This window comes from Hypanus sabinus, chromosome 31 (assembly GCF_030144855.1).
Source record: "Hypanus sabinus isolate sHypSab1 chromosome 31, sHypSab1.hap1, whole genome shotgun sequence".
NCBI classification, from domain to species: Eukaryota; Metazoa; Chordata; class Chondrichthyes; order Myliobatiformes; family Dasyatidae; genus Hypanus; species Hypanus sabinus.
Window position 1 is genome coordinate 34,541,230 of NC_082736.1, and position 22,787 is coordinate 34,564,016.

A 22,787-nucleotide genomic window follows, 5' to 3' on the forward strand; every position below is an offset into this window, starting at 1 on the left:
GTACAGTACACAGTAAAAACGAGACAATGTTTCTCAGGACCATGGTGCCATACGAAATAGTACAAGAACTACACTGAACTATGTAAAAACAACACGGGAAAAAAAGCTACAGACCTACGCAGGACTGCATAAAGGGCAGGCGTTACAATAATAGGAAATTTACACACGACACCAGCCTAATGACAATGGTCAGTGTGGTTAGTTAGCATGTGAGGAGCTTGATTGCATGGTTAGCGTGTGAGGAGCCTTTATTCTCTAGAAGATCTCAAAGTTCAAATGTTAGAAGTAAATATTGTTATATCAAAGTACTTATCTGTCACAACTTTGAGATTCATTTTCCCGCGGGCACATTCAGCCAATCTAGAGAATAGTAACTATAACAGGATCAGAGGGCAGAAGGAAAACTGTGCAAATGCCTATATAAGTAACGAGAACATGAGATAACGAGGTAAAAAGGTCTTTAAAGTGAGGTCATTGGTTGTGGGAGCATCTCGGTGGATGGGCAAGTGGGTGTAGCTATCCCCTTTTGTTCAGGAACATGATGGTAACTGTTCATGAGGCTCCCGTACCTTCTGCCTGATGGAAGCAGTGAGGAAAGAGCATGGTGATCTCTGATCTCTTCGAAATGTGCAGAATATTAAAGGCCTAGACTGACGATGCCAAAGGACGGATGGTAGAAAAGTAAAGATGGCGTGCAGTCAGGCAATCGGGAAGAGCAGGCAGGTGATGGGACTTGGTTCCAACCAACAGGCTGAGTATCAAAACATTAGGGATGCAGAATCAGAAAGGGGTAGCAAATACGGTATTCAAGGTGTTGTATCTAAATGGACGTAGTATGAGAAATAAGGTAGCTGATCTTGTTGCCATATTACAGATTGCCAGGTATGATGTTGTGACCATCGCTGAATCGTGGCTGAAGGACGGTTTCGGTTGGGAGCTGAATGTCCAAGGTTACATGTTGCCTCAGAGGGGGCGGTGTGGCTCTACTGGTAAAGAGTGCAATCATATCAGCAGAAAGCTGTGATGTAGGATTGGAAGCTGTTGGGTTGAGTTCAGAAACTGCAAGGGGACGTTGATGGCAGTTACATACAGGCCTCCCAATAGTGGCTGGGAGGTTGACCGCAGGTTACAACAGGAAATAGAAAAGGCAGTGATCATTTTAACATGCAGGTCGATTGGGGAAAATCAGGTTGGTAATGGATCTTGAGAAAGAGTTTGTTGAATGCGTATGAGATGGCTTTTTAGGGCAGTTTGTTGTTGAGCCTACTAGGGGATCAGCTATACTGGATTGGGTGTTACGTAATGAACTGGGGCCTATTAGGGAGCTCAAGGTAAAAGAACCCTTAGGAACCAGTATGATTGTGTTCATATTGGTAGGGAGGAGGTAATGCCTGATGTAGCAGTGTTTCAGTGGAATAAGGGGAATTTCAGTGGTATGAGAGAGGAGTTGGCCAAAGTAAATTGGAAGGAGCTGCTGGCAGGGATGTCAGCAGAGCAGCAATGCTGTGAGTTTCTGGGGGGAAAAATAAGGAAAGTGCAGGATAGGTGTAAACAAAAAACAAATACTCAAATGGCAAAATGGTACAACCGTGGCTGACAAGGGAAGTCAAAGCTAATGTAAAAGCCAAAGAGAGGGCATACAACAAAGCAAAAACTAGTAGGAATGCAGGAATGGGAAGCATTTTTAAAAACAGAGAGTAACTAAAAAATACAGAGAGTAACTAAAAATACAGAGTGTAACTAAAAATACAGAGAGTAACTAAAAAATCATTAGAACGGAAAAGATGAAATATGAAAGTAAGTTTGTAAATATCAAAGTGGATAGTAATAGTTTTTTCAAGTATGTTAAAAATAAAAGAGAAATGAGAGTGGGTATAAGATCGCTAGAAAATGAAGCAGGAGAAATAATAATGGGAGACGAGGAGATGGAAGATGAACTAATTGAGTATTTTGCATCAGTCTTCACTGTGGAAGACACGAGCAGTGTGCCAGATGTTGAAGGGTGTGAGGGAAGAGAAGTGGGTGCAGTTACTATTACAAGAGAGAGGTGCTCAAAAAGCTTAGAGACCTAAAGATACATAAATTAGCTGGACCAAAAGAACTGTATCCTCGGGTTCTGAAAGTGGTAGCATTAGAGATTGTGGTGGCACTAGAAATGATCTTTCAAAAATCATTGGACTCTGGCATGGTCCCAGAGGACTGAAAAATTGCAAATGTCACTCCACTCTTTAAGAAAGGGAATTACAGACTAGTTAGCCTGATCTCTCTGGTTGGAAAGATGTTGGAGTCAGTTGTTAAGAATGAGCTGATGGAGTACTTGGTGACACGGGACAAGATAGTACAAAGTCAGCATGGTTTCCTTCAGGGAAAATCCTGTCTGATGAACCTGTTGGAATTCTTTGAGGAGATTACAAGTAGGAGGACACAGATAGAGTGGATGTGGAGAGGATGTTTCCTATAGTGTGGAGTCTAGGACCAGAGGACACAGATAGAGTGGATGTGGAGAGGATGTTTCCTATAGTGTGGAGTCTAGGACCAGAGGACAGAGATAGAGTGGATGTGGAGAGGATGTTTCCTATAGTGGGGGTGTCTAGGACCAGAGGACACAGATAGAGTGGATGTGGAGAGGATGTTTCCTATAGTGGGGGAGTCTAGGACCAGAGGACACAGATAGAGTGGATGTGGAGAGGATGTTTGCTACAGTGGGGGAGTCTAGGACCAGAGGACACAGAGTATAGGGGAGTCCATTTACAGAGATGAGGAGAAATTTCTGTATCCAGGGGATGATGAATCTGTGGAATTCCTCTCCACGAGGAGCTGTGAAGACCAGGTCATTGGGCATATTGAAGATGGAGGTTAATAAGTTTTTGATCAGGAAAGTTACTGGGAGAATGGGTTTGAGAGGGTTGATAGGATGGGATGGTGGAGCAGACTCGGGGGCTGAATGGCCTGATTCTGCCCCCGTGCCCGGTAAGAGTGGGCCAGAAGCTGTCTTTGAGCCTGGTGGTACGTGTTCTTGTGTTGTGGGGCCGTTCCTGAACTTCTGCCTTCCCTCAGCGCCCCGGGGAACAGAAGCAAACGAACGGCAAGTCAATGGCGGTGAAGAGAGAGTCGCAGAGTGTCCAGTACAGGCACCACCCACCGCGAGCGAAGCGGCGGCCCCCGAAGGACATGTACCTGAGCCAGGACGAGGTGGCTGGAGTCTCTGCGAACCCCAACGCGGCCGCCATCGCCCTGCGGCAGCTCGACTCGCAGCTGGTCTCCATCAAACGGCAGGTGAGACGGGTACTGCTGAGCTCCCCCTGGCGGCCCAACCCCCACCCCCACAACTTTCCTCCAGTCACCTTAAAATTTCTGCACCCTCTCATATTAGACATTTCCACCCTGTCCGCTCCATCTGTGCTTCTCATCTTGTCCACCTCTATCAAGTCACCTCTTGTGCTCCTTCCCTCCAGAGAGAAAAGCCCCAGTTCACTCAACCTATCCTCATAAGACCCGCTCCCTGATCCAGGCAGCATCCTGGTGAATCTCTGCACCCTCTCTAAAGCTTCCTCATCCTTCCTATGATGAGGGTGACTGGAACTGAACATAATGCACTGAGATATAACCAGGCTCTTGAACTCAATCCCACGACTAACGAAGACCAACGCGCCACTCGCCCTCCTGACCACCTGATCAACTCGCGTGGATGTGGGCCCCAAGATCCCTTTGTTCTTCCACACTACTAAGAATTCTGCCTTCCAGTTCGACCTAAAGTGAATCACTTCTCACTTTTGCAGGCTGAACTCCATCTGAACTCAGCCATCTGAACTCCATCTGAACTCAGCCTAGCTCTGCATCCTGTCGATGTCCCGTTGTCACCTATAACATAGATATTTGTAGTAAACACAAGGTGGTGATTGTGGGAGATTTTAATTTTCCACACGTAGATTGGGAAGCTCATTCTGTAAAAGGGCTGGATGGTTTAGAGTTTGTGAAATGTGTGCAGGATAGTTTTTTGCAACAATACATAGAAGTACTGACTAGAGATGGGGCAGTGTTGGATCTCCTGTTAGGGAATGCGATAGGTCAGCTGACAGATGTATGTGTTGGGGAGCACTTCAGGTCCAGTGATCACAATAGCATTAGCTTCAATATAATTATGGAGAAGGACAGGACTGGACATAGAGTTGAGATTTTTGATTGGAGAAAGGCTAACTTTGAGGAGATGCGAAGGGATTTAGAGAGAGTGGATTGGGTCAGGTTGTTTTATGGGAAAGATGTAATAGAGAAATGGAGGTCATTTAAGGGTGAAATTATGAGGGTACAGAATCTTTATGTTCCTGTTAGGTTGAAAGGAAAGGTTAAAGGTTTGAAAGCACCATGGTTTTCAAGGGATATTAGAAACTTGGTTCGGAAAAAGAGGGATGTCTACAATAGATATAGGCAGCATGGAGTAAAGGAATTGCTCGAGGAGTATAAAGAATGTAAAAGGAATCTTAAGAAAGAGATTAGAAAAGCTAAAAGAAGATATGAGGTTGGTTTGGCAAATAAGGTGAAAGTAAATCCAAAAGGTTTCTACAGTTATATTAAAAGCAAGAGGATAGTGAGGGATAAAATTGGTCCCTTAGAGAATCAGGGTGGTCAACTATGTGTGGAGCCGAGGGAGATGGGAGAGATTTTGAATGATTTCTTCTCTCCGGTATTCACTAAGGAGAAGGATATTAAATTGTGTAAGGTGTGGGAAACAAGTAGGGAAGTTATGGAACCTATGACAATTAAAGAGGTGGAAGTACTGGCGCTTTTAAGAAATTTAAAAGTGGGTAAATCTCCAGGTCCTGACAGGATATTCCCCAGGACCTTGAGGGAAGTTTGTGTAGAGATAGCAGGAGCTCTGACGGAGATCTTTCAGATGTCATTAGAAACGGGGATTGTGCCGGAGGATTGGCGTATTGCTCATGTGGTTCCATTGTTTAAAAAGGGTTCTAGAAGTAAGCCTAGCAATTATAGACCTGTCAGTTTGACATCAGTGGTGGGTAAATTAATGGAAAGTATTCTTGGAGATAGTATTAATAATTATCTGGATAGACAGGATCTGATTAGGAGTAGCCAGCATGGATTTGTGCGTGGAAGGTCATGTTTGACAAACCTTATTGAATTTTTTGAAGAAGTTACGAGGAATGTTGACGAGGGTAAGGCAGTGGATGTAGTCTATATGGACTTCAGCAAGGCCTTTGACAAAGTTCCACATGGAAGGTTATTTAAGAAGGTTCAGTCGTTAGGTATTAATGCTGGAGTAATACAATGGATTCAACAGTGGCTAGATGGGAGATGCCAGAGAGTAGTGGTGGATAATTGTTTATCGGGATGGAGGCCAGTGACTAGCGGGGTGTCTCAGGGATCTGTTTTGGGCCCAATGTTGTTTGTAATATACATAAATGATCTGGATGATAGACAATAGGTGCAGAAGTAGACCATTCGGCCCCTTGAGTCTGCACCGCCATTCTGAGATCATGGCTGATCATTCACTATCAATACCCAGTCCCTGCCTTGTCCCCATATCCCTTGATTCCCCTATCCATCAGATATCTACCTAGCTCCTTCGTGAAAGCATCCAGAGAATTGGCCTCCACCGTCTTCCGAGGCAGTGCATTCCACACCTCCACAACTCTCTGGGAGAAGAAGTTCTTCCTCAACTCTGTTTTAAATAACTGACCTCTTATTCTCAATCCATGCCCTCTGGTACAGGACTCTCCCAACATCTGGAACATATTTCCTGCCTCAATCCTATCAAATCCTTTAATTATCTTAAACGTTTCAATCAGATCCCCTCTCAATCTCCTCAATTCCAGTGTATACAAGCCCAATCTCTCCAATCTGTCTGCGTAAGACAGCCCTGCCATCCCAGGAATCAACCTAGTGAATCTACGCTGCACTTCCTCAATTGCCAGAATGTCTTTCCTCAAACCTGGAGACCAAAACTGTACACAATATTCCAGGTATGGTCTCACCAGGGCCCTATGCAAATGCAAAAGGACATCCTTGCTCTTGTACTCAATTCCCCTTGTAATAAAGGTCAACATTCCATTTGCCCTCTTCACTGCCTGTTGCACTTGCTCATTCACCTTCATTGACTGATGAACTAGGACTCCTAGGTCTCTTTGCATTTCTCCCTTACCTAACTCTACACCGTTCAGACAATACTCTGCCCTCTTGTTCCTGCTTCCAAAGTGGATAACTTCACATTTATTCACATTGAATGACATCTGCCAAGTATCTGCCCACTCACCCAGCCTATCCAAGTCTCCCTGTATTCTCCTAACATCCTCTTCGCATGTCACACTGCCACCCAGTTTAGTATCATCAGCAAACTTGCTGATATAGTTTTCAATGCCCTCATCTAAATCGTTGACATAAATCGTAAAGAGCTGTGGTCCCAATACAGAGCCCTGTGGTACCCCACTAGTCACCTCCAGCCAGTCCGAGAAACACCCATTCACTGCTACCCTTTGCTTTCTATCTGCCAACCAGTTTTCTATCCATGTTGAAACCCTGCCCCCAATGCCATGAGCTCTGATTTTACTCACCAATCTCCTATGTGGCACCTTATCGAATGCCTTCTGAAAGTCTAGGTACACAACATCCACTGGCTTACCCTCATCTAACATCCTTGTTACACCCTCAAAAAACTCCAACAGATTAGTCAAGCATGATTTGCCCTTGATAAATCCATGCTGGCTCGGCCTAATTCTATTACCGCCATCAAGATGTGCCACTATTTCATCCTTAATAATGGACTCAAGCATCTTCCCCACGACTGACGTTAGGCTAACAGGGCGATAGTTCTGTTTTCTCCTTCCCTCCCTTCTTGAAAAGTGGGATAACATTAGCCACTCTTCAATCCTCAGGAACTAATCCTGAATCTAAGGAACATTGGAAAATGATTACCAATGCATCCGCAATTTCCTGAGCCACCTGTTTTAGAACCCTCGGATGCAGACCATCTGGACCCGGGGATTTATTAGCCTTCAGTCCTACCAGTCTACTCACCACAGTTTCTTTCCTACTGTCAATCTGTCTCAATTCCTCTGATATCTTATGACCCTGGCCCATCCATACATCTGGGAGATTGCTAGTGTCCTCCCTGGTGAAGATAGATCTAAAGTACGCATTAAATTCTGTTGCCATTTCCCTGTTTCCCATAACAATTTCTCCCAATTCAATCTTCAAGGGGCCAACATTGTATCTTCTTTCTTTTTTATCTTTTTTATCTTTTTCTATCTTCTTTCTCTTCACATAGCTAAAAAAGCTTTTGCTATCCCCTTTTATATTCCTGGCTAGACTGAGCTCATACCTGATTTTTTCTCTCCGTATTGCTTTTTTAGTCAAGATCTGCTGTTCCTTAAAACTTTCCCAATCATCTGTATTCCCACTCATCTTAGCCCTGTCATACTTCTTTTTCTTTAATGCTATACAATCTCTGACTTCCTTTGTCAACCACTGTGGCCCCTTCCCCCTCTTTGAATCCTTCCTTCTCATTGGAATGAACTGCTTTTGCATCTTTTGTATTATCTCCAAGAATATCTGCCACTGCTGATCCACTGTCTTTCCTGCCAGGGCATCCGCCCATTTAACTTTGGCTAGCTCTTCCCTCATGGCTCCGTAGTCTCCTTTATTTAATTGCAACACTGACACCTCTGATCTGCCCTTATCCCTCTCAAATTGTAGATAAAAACTTATCATGTTATGATCACTGCTTCCTAATGGCTCCTTTACTTCAAGATCACTTATCAATTCCTGTTCATTACAAATCACCAAGTCCAAAATAGCCTCGTTCCTGGTTGGCTCAAGCACAAGCTGTTCCAAAAATACATCCCTTAGACACTCCACAAACTCCCTATCCTGGGGTCCAGCACCTACCTGATTCTCCCAGTTCACCTGCATGTTGAAATCCCCCATAACGACTGCATTACCTTTAGCACATGCCAATGTTAACTCCCTAATCAACTTGTACCCAATATCCACGCTACTGTTTGGGGGCCTGTACACAACACCCATTAGGGTCTTTTTACCCTTACTGTTCCTCAGCTCAATCCACACAGACTCTACTTCCCCTGTTCCCAAGTCACCTCTTGCTAAGGACTGAATCTCATTCCTCACCAACAGGGCCACCCCACCCCCTCTTCCCATATTTCTGTCTCTACGATAGCACGTATACCCTGGTACACTCAATTCCCAGGCCTGATCCCCTTGCAGCCATGTCTCCGTTATCCCAACAATATCGTAGTTTCCCATTTTCATCTGAGCTTCAAGCTCATCTGTCTTATTTCTGACACTACGCGCATTCAAGTATAGAATTCTTAGCCCATTCCTCCTCTCTTTGCTTAAAACACTGTCTATTGTACCTAACCCAGCTCCTTGAACTTCCATCGGGCTAATTGCACCTTGAATTTTGATGACCTTCTCAAGATCACCCAAACCTTCTACACATTTAACCCCATGCTCCTTCTGACCAACCCTCTGTACATGTAACTTTTCCAACACATGTTCTGTCTCACCTTTCTCCTTTACACAATTAATATTTGGGAAACGTGTATTCCCCACCTGTCCCTTATTCTTCATCATATCATCTTCTCTCGTAATCTGGATCCCTGCCCCCGCACATCTAGTTTAAATCCCCCCCCGAGCAGCACTGGCAAACACTCCTGCAAGAATGTTAGTACCCCTCCAGTTCAGATGTAGACCGTCCCTTCGAAGCAGATCCCAATGTCCCTGGAACAGAGACCAATTATCCAAAAACCTGAACAGGGGTGGTAAATTGGATTAGTAAGTATGCCAATGATACTAAGGTAGGAGGTGTTGTGGATAATGAGGTGGGTTTTCAAAGCTTGCAGGGAGATTTATGCCGGTTAGAAGAATGGGCTGAACGTTGGCAGATGGAGTTTAATGCTGAGAAGTGTGAGGTTCTACATTTTGGCAGGAATAATCCAAATAGAACATACAGGGTAAATGGTAGGGCATTGAGGAATGCAGAGGAACAGAGAGATCTAGGAATAACAGTGCATAGTTCCCTGAAGGTGGAGTCTCATGTAGATAGGGTGGTGAAGAAGGCTTTTGAAACGCTGGCCTTTATAAATCAGAGCATTGAGTACAGAAGTTGGGATGTAATGTTAAAATTGTACAAGGCATTGGTAAGGCCAAATTTGGAATATTGTGTACAGTTCTGGTCACCGAATTATAGGAAAGATATCAATAAATTAGAGAGAGTGCAGGGACGATTTACTAGGATGTTACCTGGGTTTCAGCACTTAAGTTACAGAGAAAGATTGAACAAGTTAGGTCTCTATTCATTGGAGCGTAGAAGGTTGAGGGGGGATTTGATCGAGGTATTTAAAATTTTGAGAGGGATAGATAGAGTTGACGTGAGTAGGCTGTTTCCATTGAGAGTAGGAGAGATTCAAACGAGAGGACATGATTTGAGAGTTAGGGGGCAGAAGTTTAAGGGAAACACGAAGGGGGTATTTCTTTACTCAGAGAGTGATAGCTGTGTGGAATGAGCTTCCTGTGGAAGTAGTAGAGGCCAGTTCAGTTGTGTCATTTAAGGTAAAATTGGATAGGTATATGGACAGGAAAGGAGTGGAGGGTTATGGGCTGAGTGCGGGTAGGTGGGACTAGGTGAGATTAAGAGTTCGGCACGGACTAGGAGGGCTGAGATGGCCTGTTTCCGTGCTGTGATTGTTATAACAACCTTCAAAACTATCCACAACTCTGCCGATCTTTGTGTCGTCTGCAGACTTACCAACCCATCCACCCTCCTCAACCTCATCCAAGTCGCTTATAAACATCACGGGTTTCTCAGTGAGGGCAAGGAGGTGAGAGAGGTCTGAGGCGTGGGAGATGGGTGACACCGTGGCTCCTCTCTTCTCCCTCACCGCTCCAGAGACCTGCGTTCAATCCCAGCCTCCTGCACTAAATAGAGTGGATGTGGAGAGGATGTTTCCATTAGTGCCAGGGTCCAGAGCCTGAGAGCACGGCCCCAGAATACCTTCCCTTTAGAACAGATGTGAGGAGGAATTTGAATTCATTGCCACAGATGTCTGAAGAGGCCAAATCATTGGGGGTATTTAAAGCAGGCTCTTGATTGGTCGATACAAGAACAGAACACAAGAAACAGGAGTGGGCGTCGGCCATCTGGCCCGTCGAGCCTGGCCGCCATTCAGTAAGGTCGTGGCCAATCGGGCCGTGGACTCATCTCCACCTACCTGCCTTTTCCCCGTAACCCTTAATACCCCCACTATGCAAAGATCTATCCAACCTTGTCTTAAATCTATTCACTGAGGAAGCCTCCACAGCAGAGAATTCCACAGATTCACCACTCTCTGCTCCTCATCTCCATCCTAAACCTCCTCCCTCGAATCTCGAAGCAATGTCCCCCATTTCTAGTCTCACCTACCAGTGGAAACAACTTTCCTGTCTCTATCTTATTTACCCCTTTCATAATTTTATATGTTTCTATAAGATCTCCTCTCATTCTCCTGAATTCCAGTGAGTGCAGTCCCAGGCGACTCAATCTCTCCTCAATGTCTAACCCCCTCATCCCTGGACTCTACCTGGTGAACCTCCTCTGCACCGCCTCCAAAGCCAGTATATCCTACCTCGAGTACGGAGACCAGAACTGCACACAGTACTCCGGGTGCGGTCTCACCAGTACCCTGTATAGTTGCAGCATGGCCTCCCTGCTGTTGAATTCGACCCCTCTGGCAGTGAAGGCCCGCATCCCGTTTGCCTTCTCGACAGCCTGCTGGACCTGCACGCCAACCAAGCCCTTCTGCACAGCAGCATTTAAATAATAATCCGATCTTCCATCTTTCCTTCCGAAGTGGATGACCTCGCATTTATTCTGTCCCGAGTCCCTTCACTCTGGTTCCCATACCCCTGCCAATTTAGTTTGAACCCATTCCAACAGCTCTAACAAACCTGCCTGCGAGAATATCGTTCCCTTTGGGTTCAGGTGCAACCCATCCCTTTTGTACAGGTCTTACCTCTCCTGGAAGAGATCCCAATGATCCGAAAACCTGCAGCTCTGTCCTGCACTGCAGCTTCTCAGCTGCACATTGTATCTGCCAAATCATCCCGTTCCTACCCTCACTGGCGCCTGGCACAGGTGGCACTCCAGAAATTACTGCCCTGGAGTCCTACTCAGCTTTCTGCCTGGCTCTCTAAATTCTCTTTTCAGGACCTCATTGCTTTTCCTTCCTGTGTCACATGTACCAAGACATCTGGCTGCTCTCCTCCACCCCCTAAAAAGCTGGGGACACGATCTGAGAAGTCCCTAACCCTGGTCACCCGGGAGGTAATATGGCATCCGGGTCTCCCATTGGCATCCACAGAATCACCTGTCTGTTCCTCTGACCACTGAGCCATTGAGTCCCGATCACTACTGCTTCCTCCTCCCTCTTTCCCTGCTGCACCGTGGACCCATCCTCAGTGCCAGGAACCTGGTCTCCGTGGCATTCCCCTGGTGGTCACCCCCACACCAGCGTCCAAAGCGGAATGTTTATTATCGAGGGGAGGGCCACAGGGGTGCTCTGCGCTGACTGCCCGTTCACGTTTCCATTCCTCCTGACTACTCGCCCCCTGCAACTTCGGGATGACTATTTCCCTGTAACTCCGACTGACTGACCGTCTCCTCACTCTCTCGTACAAGCCAGAGCTGCTCAACCCAGCTGCTGCTCCAGATCCCCAACACGGTCTTCAAGGGGCTGCAGCTGGATGACCTTCACGCAGATGTAGTTCCCTGGTAGGCTCTGGGTCTCCTAGAGCTTCTACATCCAGCATGGAGAACATATAGTGGCCATTTAAACTACACTAAGTACCACTGACACAGTAAGAAAGCAGGAACTTACCCAGAGCCAACATCTCTTCCGAGCCACCACTCACCCTCTACCAACAATGGTGGCTGTAGAGGGAGCTTCACTCTGTGACTGACCCCGGGAGTGTGCGATGGGACGGTGTGAAGGGAGCTTCACTCTGTGTCTGACCCCGGGAGTGTGTGATGGGGCGGTGTGGAGGGAGCTTCACTCTGTGTCTGACCCCGGGAGTGTGCGATGGGATGGTGTGGAGGGAGATTCACTCTGTGTCTGACCCTGGGAGTGTGATGGGACGGTGCGGAGGGAGATTCACTCTGTGTCTGACCCTGGGAGTGTGATGGGACGGTGCGGAGGGAGATTCACTCAGTGTCTGACACTGGGGGTGTGTGATGGGACGGTGTGGAGGGAGCTTCACTCTGTGTCTGACCCCAGGAGTGTGTGATGGGACGGTGTGGTGGGAGATTCACTCTGTGTCTGACCCCGGGAGTGTGCGATGGGACGGTGTGGAGGGAGCTTCACTCTGTGTCTGACCCCAGGAGTGTGTGATGGGACGGTGTGGAGGGAGCTTCACTCTGTGTCTAACCCCGGGAGTGTGTGATGGGACGGTGTGGAGGGAGATTCACTCTGTGTCTGACTCTGGGAGTGTGCGATGGGATGGTGTGGAGGGAGATTCACTCTGTGTCTGACCCCGGGAGTGTGTGATGGGACGGTGTGGAGGGAGCTTCACTCTGTGTCTGACCCCGGGAGTGTGCGATGGGATGGTGTGGAGGGAGATTCACTCTGTGTCTGACCCTGGGAGTGTGATGGGACGGTGCGGAGGGAGATTCACTCTGTGTCTGACCCTGGGAGTGTGATGGGACGGTGCGGAGGGAGATTCACTCAGTGTCTGACACTGGGGGTGTGTGATGGGACGGTGTGGAGGGAGCTTCACTCTGTGTCTGACCCCAGGAGTGTGTGATGGGACGGTGTGGTGGGAGATTCACTCTGTGTCTGACCCCGGGAGTGTGCGATGGGACGGTGTGGAGGGAGCTTCACTCTGTGTCTGACCCCAGGAGTGTGTGATGGGACGGTGTGGAGGGAGCTTCACTCTGTGTCTAACCCCGGGAGTGTGTGATGGGACGGTGTGGAGGGAGATTCACTCTGTGTCTGACTCTGGGAGTGTGCGATGGGATGGTGTGGAGGGAGATTCACTCTGTGTCTGACCCTGGGAGTGTGATGGGACGGTGCGGAGGGAGATTCACTCTGCGTCTGACACTGGGGGTGTGTGATGGGACGGTGTGAAGGGAGCTTCACTCTGTGTCTGACCCCAGGAGTGTGTGATGGGACGGTGTGGTGGGAGATTCACTCTGTGTCTGACCCCGGGAGTGTGTGATGGGACGGTGTGGAGGGAGCTTCACTCTGTGTCTGACCCCGGGAGTGTGTGATGGGACGGTGTGGAGGGAGCTTCACTCTGTGTCTGAACCCGGGAGTGTGCGATGGGATGGTGTGGAGGGAGATTCACTCTGTGACTGACCCTGAGAGTGTGTGATGGGACGGTGTGGAGGGAGATTCACTCTGTGTCTGACCCCGGGAGTGTGTGATGGGACGGTGTGGAGGTCTGTGTCTGACCCCGGGAGTGTGTGATGGGACGGTGTGGAGGGAGCTTCACTCTTTGTCTGACCCCAGGAATGTGTGATGGGATGCTGTGGAGGGAGCTTCACTCTGTGTGTGACCCCGGGAGTGTGTGATGGGACGGTGTGGTGGGAGATTCACTCTGTGTCTGACCCCGGGAGTGTGTGATGGGACGGTGTGGAGGGAGATTCACTCTGTGTCTGACACCGGAAGTGTGTGATGGGAAGGTGTGGAGGGAGCTTCACTCTGTGTCTGACCCCGGGAGTGTGTGATGGGACGATGTGGTGGGAGATTCACTCTGTGTCTGACCCCGGGAGTGTGTGATGGGACGGTGTAGAGGGAGCTTCACTCTGTGTCTGACCCCGGGAGTGTGTGATGGGACGGTGTGGAGGTCTGTGTCTGTCCCCGGGAGTGTGTGATGGGACGGTGTGGAGGGAGCTTCACTCTTTGTCTGACCCCAGGAATGTGTGATGGGATGCTGTGGAGGGAGCTTCACTCTGTGTGTGACCCCGGGAGTGTGTGATGGGACGGTGTGGTGGGAGATTCACTCTGTGTCTGACCCCGGGAGTGTGTGATGGGACGGTGTGGAGGGAGATTCACTCTGTGTCTGACACCGGAAGTGTGTGATGGGAAGGTGTGGAGGGAGCTTCACTCTGTGTCTGACCCCGGGAGTGTGTGATGGGACGGTGTGGTGGGAGATTCACTCTGTGTCTGACCCCGGGAGTGTGTGATGGGACGGTGTAGAGGGAGCTTCACTCTGTGTCTGACCCCGGGAGTGTGTGATGGGACGGTGTGGAGGGAGACTCACTCTGTGTCTTACCCCGGGAGTGTGTGATGGGACGGTGTGGAGGGAGATTCACTCTGTGTCTGACCCCAGGAGTGTGTGATGGGACGGTGTGGAGGGAGCTTCACTCTGTGTCTGACCCCGGGAGTGTGTGATGGGACGGTGTGGAGGGAGATTCACTCTGCGTCTGACCCCGGGAGTGTGTGATGGGACGGTGTGGAGGGAGATTCACTCTGTGTCTGACCCCGGGAGTGTGAGATGGGACGGTGTAGAGGGAGCTTCACTCTGTGTCTGAACCCGGGAGTGTGTGATGGGATGGTGTGGAGGGAGATTCACTGTGTCTGACACTGAGAGTGTCTGATGGGATGGTGTGGAGGGAGATTCACTCTGTGTCTGATCCCTGGAGTGCGTGATGGGACGGTGTGGAGGGAGATTCACTCTGTGTCTGACCCCGTGAGTGTGTGATGGGATGGTGTGGAGGGAGATTCACTCTGTGTCTGACCCCGGGAGTGTGTGATGGGACGGTGTGGAGGGAGCTTCACTCTGTGTCTGAACCCGGGAGTGTGTGATGGGATGGTGTGGAGGGAGCTTCACTGTGTCTGACACTGAGAGTGTCTGATGGGATGGTGTGGAGGGAGATTCACTCTGTGTCTGATCCCTGGAGTGCGTGATGGGACGGTGTGGAGGGAGATTCACTCTGTGTCTGACCCCGTGAGTGTGTGATGGGATGGTGTGGAGGGAGATTCACTCTGTGTCTGACCCTGAGAGTGTGTGATGGGACGGTGTGGAGGGAGATTCACTCTGTGTCTGACCCCAGGAGTGTGTGATGGGACGGTGTAGAGGGAGCTTCACTCTGTGTCTGACCCCGGGAGTGTGTGTGGGGACGGTGTGGAGGGAGATTCACTCTGTCTTACCCCGGGAGTGTGTGATGGGACGGTGTGGAGGGAGATTCACTCTGTGTCTGTCCCCAGGAGTGTGTGATGGGACGGTGTGGAGGGAGCTTCACTCTGTGTCTGACCCCGGGAGTGTGTGATGGGACGGTGTGGAGGGAGCTTCACTCTTTGTCTGACCCCAGGAGTGTGTGATGGGATGCTGTGGAGGGAGCTTCACTCTGTGTGTGACCCCGGGAGTGTGTGATGGGACGGTATGGTGGGAGATTCACTCTGTGTCTGACCCCGGGAGTGTGTGATTGGACGGTGTGGAGGGAGATTCACTCTGTGTCTGACACCGGAAGTGTGTGATGGGACGGTGTGGAGGTCTGTGTCTGACCCCGGGAGTGTGTGATGGGACGGTGTGGAGGGAGCTTCACTCTTTGTCTGACCCCAGGAATGTGTGATGGGATGCTGTGGAGGGAGCTTCACTCTGTGTGTGACCCCGGGAGTGTGTGATGGGACGGTGTGGTGGGAGATTCACTCTGTGTCTGACCCCGGGAGTGTGTGATGGGACGGTGTAGAGGGAGCTTCACTCTGTGTCTGAACCCGGGAGTGTGTGATGGGATGGTGTGGAGGGAGTTTCACTCTGTGTCTGACCCTGAGAGTGTGTGATGGGATGGTGTGGAGGGAGATTCACTCTGTGTCTGATCCCTGGAGTGTGTGTTGGGATGGTGGGGAGGGAGATTCACTCTGTGTCTGACCCCGGGAGTGTGTAATGGGATGGTGTGGAGGGAGCTTCACTCTTTGTCTGACCCCAGGAGTGTGTGATGGGATGGTGAGGAGGGAGATTCACTCTGTGTCTGACCCCGGGAGTGTGTGATGGGACAGTGTGGAGGGAGCTTCACTCTGTGTCTGACCCCGGGAGTGTGTGGTGGACGGTGTGGAGGGTCTGACCCCGGGAGTGTGTGGTGGGACGGGTGGAGGGAGCTTCAGTGATGGGATGGTTGCCCCTGCCCTGACAGCTGCCGAGTGCAGCTGGGGTTTCTGTGTGGGAGGCTCGGTGGTCTGTGTGCGACCACTTCCTGCAGTGGGTTTGGAGTTCTAACTGGCGATGTTCTGTTCTTTCACACTGCAGGTGCAGAGCATAAAACAGATAAACAGCTCACTGAAACAGAGTCTGGACGGAGGCATCGACAAGCTGCGGCCGCCGGAGGTAGGGGTGTGGCTGCTGCTGCAGTGCGTCCCAGTACCGAGTGGAGGGGAGAAGGGAGGAATCGATGAGGAGTGTGGACGGTATTGTTCGATCCTACTGTACTCGGTTTGAACATGCCTTTTCTGAGTACGGTGGGACGGGTGTGGGTTAGTTGCAAGTCCCTCCCTGGATTAACACCACTGTCTGCTGTCTGTCTCTGCAGGTGACTCCCAAACTGAACTCTCGATGGACAACAGAGGAACAGCTGCTGGCAGTGCAAGGTACTGTCTCCCTGTCCCCTCTTCCCTCCGTCCATCTCTTGTCCCATTCCCTCCCTCCTGCCTGGCCCCCCGGCCCATTCGCTCCCCTCCGCCTGGTCGCCTCTTTCCGGAATTAACGAGGGGACTGATTCTCGAACTGTGTGCCTCCAGGGATCCGTAAATACGGGCGTAATTTCCAAGCGGTGGCGGACGTGGTCGGTAACAAGACCCTGGCGCAGGTGAAGAGTTTCTTCATCAGTTACCGGCGGCGTTTCAACCTGGAGGAGATCGTGCAGGAGTGGGAGGCGGAGCAGGGCGGCCCCGGGACCATCTCTCCCCTGGACGAGGGCAGTGGCTCCAACCCCTCGCTGGCCAACAGTGAGGAGGAAGCAGAAGAGGAAGCAGAGGTATGTGGGTGGGAATGTGCAGCACAGGGTCAGGTCAGAATTGGACTAAATCCCATCGTCCTCTGCATGTGGTCCATATCCCAGCAATCCCTGCACATCCATGTGTCTGTCTCTTAAACACCTCCACCACCCCTGGCAGCTCCTTCCACACACCCACCACTCCCTGTGTAAAAACACGACGCGCACATCTCTTTAGAAATTATATTTATTGGAATCTCTGTTGTAAGCTTTCACCATCTCACTTTAAATTCATTTTCTCGGTTTTTGTAATTTATAGAATATAAAACCGTATGGGCCCTTCAGCCCACTCTGTTATGCTGACCCTTTAACCTGCTTCAAGATCAATTTAACCCTTCCCTCTTGCATGGCTGTCCAGTTTTCCTTCATCATATGCCTATCTAAGAGTTTCTTAACTGCTTTTACTACCTTGTTCCACACACCCACCACCCTGTTTTAAAAAAAACCCTCTGACATCCCCCCCCCCCCTTATACTTCCCTCTAATCATCTTAAATTTCTGCCCTCTTTTTTCATTTGCCTGGGGAGAAGTAGTAGTTCTTCATCCTATCTGGATCCCTTATCCTCCTACACTCTCGTCGTCCTCCTCTCCAAAGAGCAAAGCCCTAGCTTGCTTACCTATCCTTGTAAGACATGCTGTGTAATCCTGGTGAATCTCCTCTGCACCCAAACTGGGGCGACCAGAGCTGAGCACAGTACACCAAGTGTGGTCGACCCCGCCAAGATATTTTGACTGACTGGTGTATCTCTTGTTGCTTTTGAGCTGCTATCAGATCTCTCCCCCCACCTCAGCCCCTGCCCCTCCCTAGAAAACAACCCAAGTTTGCCTGGGGTTGTCTGGCAGCGTTCTGGTGAACCTCTTCTGCCCCCTCCCCAGAGGCTCCTTGTAATGGGGTGACCAAAACAGCGCACAATACTCCGAGAGCAGCCTGGCCATTTTCCTTGTCCATTCAACCCTTCCCACCGATCTCCCTCCTGGCACTTATCCTTGCAAGCGGATCAAGTGCTACACCTGCCCTTACACTTCCTCCCTCACCACCATTCAGGGGCCCACACGGTCCTCCCACTTCAGGCAACACTTCACCTGTGAGTCGGCCGGTGTGGTATACTGCGTCCGGTGCTCCCGGTGCGGCCTTTTATATATTGGTGAGACCCGATGCAGTCTGGGAGACCGTTTCGCTGAACACCTACGCTCTGTCCGCCAGAGAAAGCAGGATCTCCCAGTGGCCACACATTTTAATTCCACGTCCTATTCCCATTCTATCCATGGCCTCCTCTACTGTCAAGATGAAGCCACACTCAAGTTGGAGGAACAACGCTTTATATACCAGCTGGGTAGCCTCTTCTCTAACTTCTGTTAATGCCCCTCCCCTTCTTACCCCATCGCTGATATATCTAGTTTTTTTTTCTCTCTCTGCCCATCACTCTGCCTGTTCTCCATCTCCCTCTGGTGCTCCCCTCCCCCTTTCTTTCTCCCTAGGCCTCCCCGTCCCGTGATCCTTTCCCTTCTCCAGCTCTGTATCCCTTTGTCAATCACCTTTCCGGCTCTCAGCTTCACCCCACCCCCTCCGGTCTTCTCCTACCATTTCTGATTTCCCCCTCCCCCTCCTACTTTCAAATCTCTTACTATCTTTCCTTTCGGTCAGTCCTGACGAAGGGTCTCGGCCCGAAACGTCGACATTCTTCTCCCTATAGATGCTGCCTGGCCTGCTGTGTTCCACCAGCATTTTGTGTGTGTGGCCATTTTTCTGCCATTTTAACACCACTCCTTGACTCCCGTGCAATTAAAGGCCAACAACCCTGTATGGTTTCGTGGGCGCTTTGGGCTTGAATCCCAAGGAGTAAATTTAAAAGCTCGCGCAGCAGTGTTGGCCAAAGGGCTTGTACGGTACTGTGTTTGATCGCTCGGCACTCCCGTCACTCGACCTCCCAAAGCTGCTGCACCTCACGCTTGCTCGGATTTCAGTCTATCTGTAACCGATATTGTGAGCAGTTTTGGGCCTGGTACCTACCAAAGGGTGTGCTGCTGTTGGAGAGGGTCCAGAGGAGGTTCACGTGAGTGATCCTGGGAACAAAAGGGCTAGCGTACGAGGACGTTTCGCAGATCTGGGCCGGTGCTCACTGGAATTTAGAAGAATGAAAGAGGGCTCTCAATGAAACCTATTGAATGGACTAGATGGAGTGAATGTGGAATGTGTTTCTTCATTCCACAGAGGGCACGTCCGCAGAATAGAAGGTCGTCCAATTTAGAACGGAGATGAGGAATTTCCTTTCTTTAGCCAAGAGTGTGGTGAATCTGTGGAATTGAGTGCTGAAGACGGCTGTAGAGGCCAAGTCATTGGGTGTATTTAAGGCAGGGATGAATAGGTTCTTGATCTTTAAGAGAGAAGGCAGGAGAATTTGGTTGCCATGATGTAATGGTGGACCAGACTCGATGTTCGAGTAGTCCTGTGTCTTATGGTTTATATTTTTCTGAGTTCGTGCCTGTGGCTGTTGGTGAGTGCAGGTCTTGGGTGGGGGCAGTTTTGGGTAAATTTCAGGGGTGGATCAGTAACCGGTCTCTCCTTTGCTTTCATTTCCAGGTCCAGGCGACTCCAGTTCCTGCTGCACCAGCCCCCGCCCCTGGCCCCTCCCTCTCCCAGCCCCCTCCGCTGCTGCGCCCGTCCCTCCCCGCCGCTCCACCGGCCCTCCACCGGCAGCCCCCGCCCCTCCAACAGGGCCGATTCCTGCCAACCCGACCCGTGCCCAACCAGCCGCCACCCCCCCTCATCCGCCCAGCCGTGCCCCCGCGCCACGGCCCCCGTCCGCCAATCAGTCCCCAGCACCTGCCCTCTCTGGTGGGCGTGGGGCTAGAGACACCTCCCTCCTCTGCGCACTGAGTTCCCGCCGTGCAGCGAGGGCTGGGGCTGTGGGATGTGCACCTTCCTCCTCCCCCCCCCCCCCCCCCCTCCTGACAGCTGAAAAATGTCGCAGGAGACTGGATCTACGACCAGTGATTCAACAGGATGTCATATCGCCCTGATGCCTTGTGCTGGCTGCGACTTGCCTCCATCTCGGGCACTGTGGGAAGCAAAGGGACCAGGATCCTGGCATCGCTCTCACTTCTCCTTTCTCTTCCCTCCCACTCCCCGGATCTCTTTGGACCCTGACATCTTACCCAGAATCGATTGGGACCCTGGCGTTGTCACCAGGATCTCCTGGGACTCCTGTGAATCACAGTCTCAGTGTCCCAGGAGCTCAGGCTTTGTGCATCAGATCTCCCACGAAGACTGAGCATCGATCGAGCCCTGGACTAATTGGCGACTTTGGGCTTCGCACTTCAGTCTCCTGAGGATCTGGCGTCGTACCTGGTGCTCCAGCTTTTTACCCAGGACACAGACACTCAACCCAGAATCATGCAGGTGCAATTTGAGTTTTAAACGCTACGTTTGTTTCACTAATTTTAAAGCTTTAGATTTAAAAAAAAAGTTGGAAATAGTTTTAACTTTTTTAAACATGGTGCTTTCAGAGTGAGGGAATCAGGCCCTTCGCTCTGCAACACTACATTGGGAGCAATCTGCTCCTTTGGCACTGGGTACTTCGAGAGGCAGGGCAGGGGTCAGAGCTGGATGCCCATCACCTCCCCATGTTACCCGGGTGGTGCTCTGAACGTTCACAAACAGCTCCTCTGGGAGTCCCTGGGTGAGAGGGAACAGTAACTCTCTGCCAGCCGAGGACTGTGGGTGTAGTAAGCAGAGGGTTGTAGCCTCTGAACTCACTCAGCCCCTGGGACAGCTGAGCCACGAACCAGAACGGCCAGCGAAGAACTTTTTTAATTGAAGATAATTATACTCCTAACTGGAATACCCTCCGGGAGGTGTCGGGAGCCTGCATCAATGGGCCGGAGGATTAGTGTGAGTGGTTTATGCATAGTTGAAGATTAATCATGGGATCCTGAGCATGGGCGGCCATTTGGCCCGTCAAGGCAATTCCAGTTCTCTAAACTGTCACCTGCACTATCCAGTGGGAGCATTGCTGAGTGTCGCTGCTCACTGAAGGGGCTCATGTCCGAGCTCTCGGTGGGGGAGAGGTGGATGGGGTCTTGCGGACCTCCATTGGTGAGCTTGTTTCCTGGGAAAATATTCCTCTTGCCCCCACCCCCTGCACTCCTGCCCCGGTGTACACGGTCTCCATCCCAGTCATGGGTACTTCAGAAGCGGACACCCTATGGTGGGGCAGTTTGTGCAGGTGTTCAGTCTCCCTCCCACCAGCGGGCTTTTGGCTCTTGATGCAGAGTGAGATCTCATGGAGAAACAGAAGGCCAGGGGGTCTGAGCTGCACTTTTGCCAGTGCTGAGGTCAGGGAAGAGTTGGGACCCTGGGGAGAGAGGCTCGGTGATTCCCCCCCACCCCCCTCCAGCCCACGGGCAGTTCTCCTGTCCTCCGGCAGATCTGAGCCCTATCGCAGGGCAGTGAGGTGGCAGCCCCTCAGATCTTCAGCCCTTGGGTGTTGCGCTTCGTTCACCTCAGCCTGTATGTGAAAGGGCTCCCAGGATTCCTGAGCCCGGGAGGCAAACGGGAAGCATCTTGTGACAGCCTTCAGTCTGGCTGAGAACCATGGACCGCACCCCAATGAGAGAGCGACGCCCTTGAGGGGGAGCAGCAAATGGAATTGGCAAGCGATTGTGTGGGGGTTAGTGGAGAACGTTACAGATGCAGCTCCAACTTCTGCAAGTCCTATGATTGCCTTATTTCCCAGCAATGAACCGTCGTTTATCGACTTCCGTCGCTTCTGCCCTGCTGAGGATTCCTCCTAACTCTGATCATCCAGCATGCTCAGAAGTGGGACAGTCACAAACATGCTTAAATCAACTTTATTATTCTATCACGTGATATTTTAAAAATGAGCCCCCATGAACCCAGTGTATTTGGAGAGTGTGAGGGAAAAGACAGCTGCTGGGCCATCAGCATTTCTGAATAGTCAGATTTCTGGAATTGTACCACAATGCTAGCGATACAATGAACGTGCTGTGCTGTACTGCCTTACTGGGCGGTCTTTGCTCGGCACAGTTTTTGCAGTCCTGGGTGGGGGTGGATTACATGGGTTCGCCTGGTCCCCCTCTACAGTCCCATCACACAAACCTCCCCTGGAGCAATTCTATATCCCCGATTAATTTCTTGTTTTGACTACTGCATTAATGTTAAACCTTCTGGGCAAACAAGTGGGAGTGAACTGTGCGGTGGTGGGGGTGGGGGGTTTAGCTGGGGACCCCGTGCAGCGTTCATTCCCTCGTCTCTCTCTCTCTCTCTCAACCTGGATCCCACATCGCTGCCTTCCCCATGGCGGACCAGAGTGATTGAATCAATCTTTTAATTTAGTGTGGCGGTGTAGATTTCAAGGTGGAATTGGTGTGGGAAGGCTGCGGCTCACAGCGCGGTAGGGTTTGGTGGGCTGCAGATAGGTTCCTGGGCGTGTGGGTGTGTGTGTGTGTCTGTAGCTGATGCCTAGGTCACCTCTCCTGTGTGCAGTGTGCCACTGCTTCATTATTAGCTCCCTGTCGGATGTGTTTCCCAGAGTGAGTGTGTGTGTGCAAGCACGTGTGATTTTTTTTTAATGTCAGTTGATGATACTTTAAATTATTCTCGGTGTTTAAAGCGAGTTTTTTTTTAATGAGTGTGTTCCCTCACTCCACTGGTTCAGAGTTTCCTGGGTCTACAATGGAAATTGTGAATTATGGGATTTCAATAAAATATTTTACTAGACACTGACTTGGGCTGTCTGAATTTTTGGGAAAGGTGCGAGGGAGAAAGGCGTGCA

At 50.4% G+C, this 22,787-nt stretch overlaps 1 protein-coding gene across 2 annotated transcripts in view; it reads left to right on the forward strand.

Annotated features, from left to right (window-relative positions):
• rcor2 (REST corepressor 2) overlaps window positions 1-22,732 on the forward strand; it is a 58,904-nt gene extending 36,172 nt beyond the window's left edge. For both annotated transcript variants that reach the window (XM_059955404.1, XM_059955402.1), the window contains exons 9-13: window positions 3,058-3,276; window positions 16,252-16,329; window positions 16,532-16,589; window positions 16,740-16,975; window positions 19,574-22,732. In XM_059955404.1, coding sequence (XP_059811387.1) covers window positions 3,058-3,276; window positions 16,252-16,329; window positions 16,532-16,589; window positions 16,740-16,975; window positions 19,574-19,870 — 888 coding nt within the window. In that variant the 3' untranslated portion in view covers window positions 19,871-22,732. The remainder of the gene's footprint in view (window positions 1-3,057; window positions 3,277-16,251; window positions 16,330-16,531; window positions 16,590-16,739; window positions 16,976-19,573) is intronic.
• Window positions 22,733-22,787: the final 55 nt, after the last annotated feature.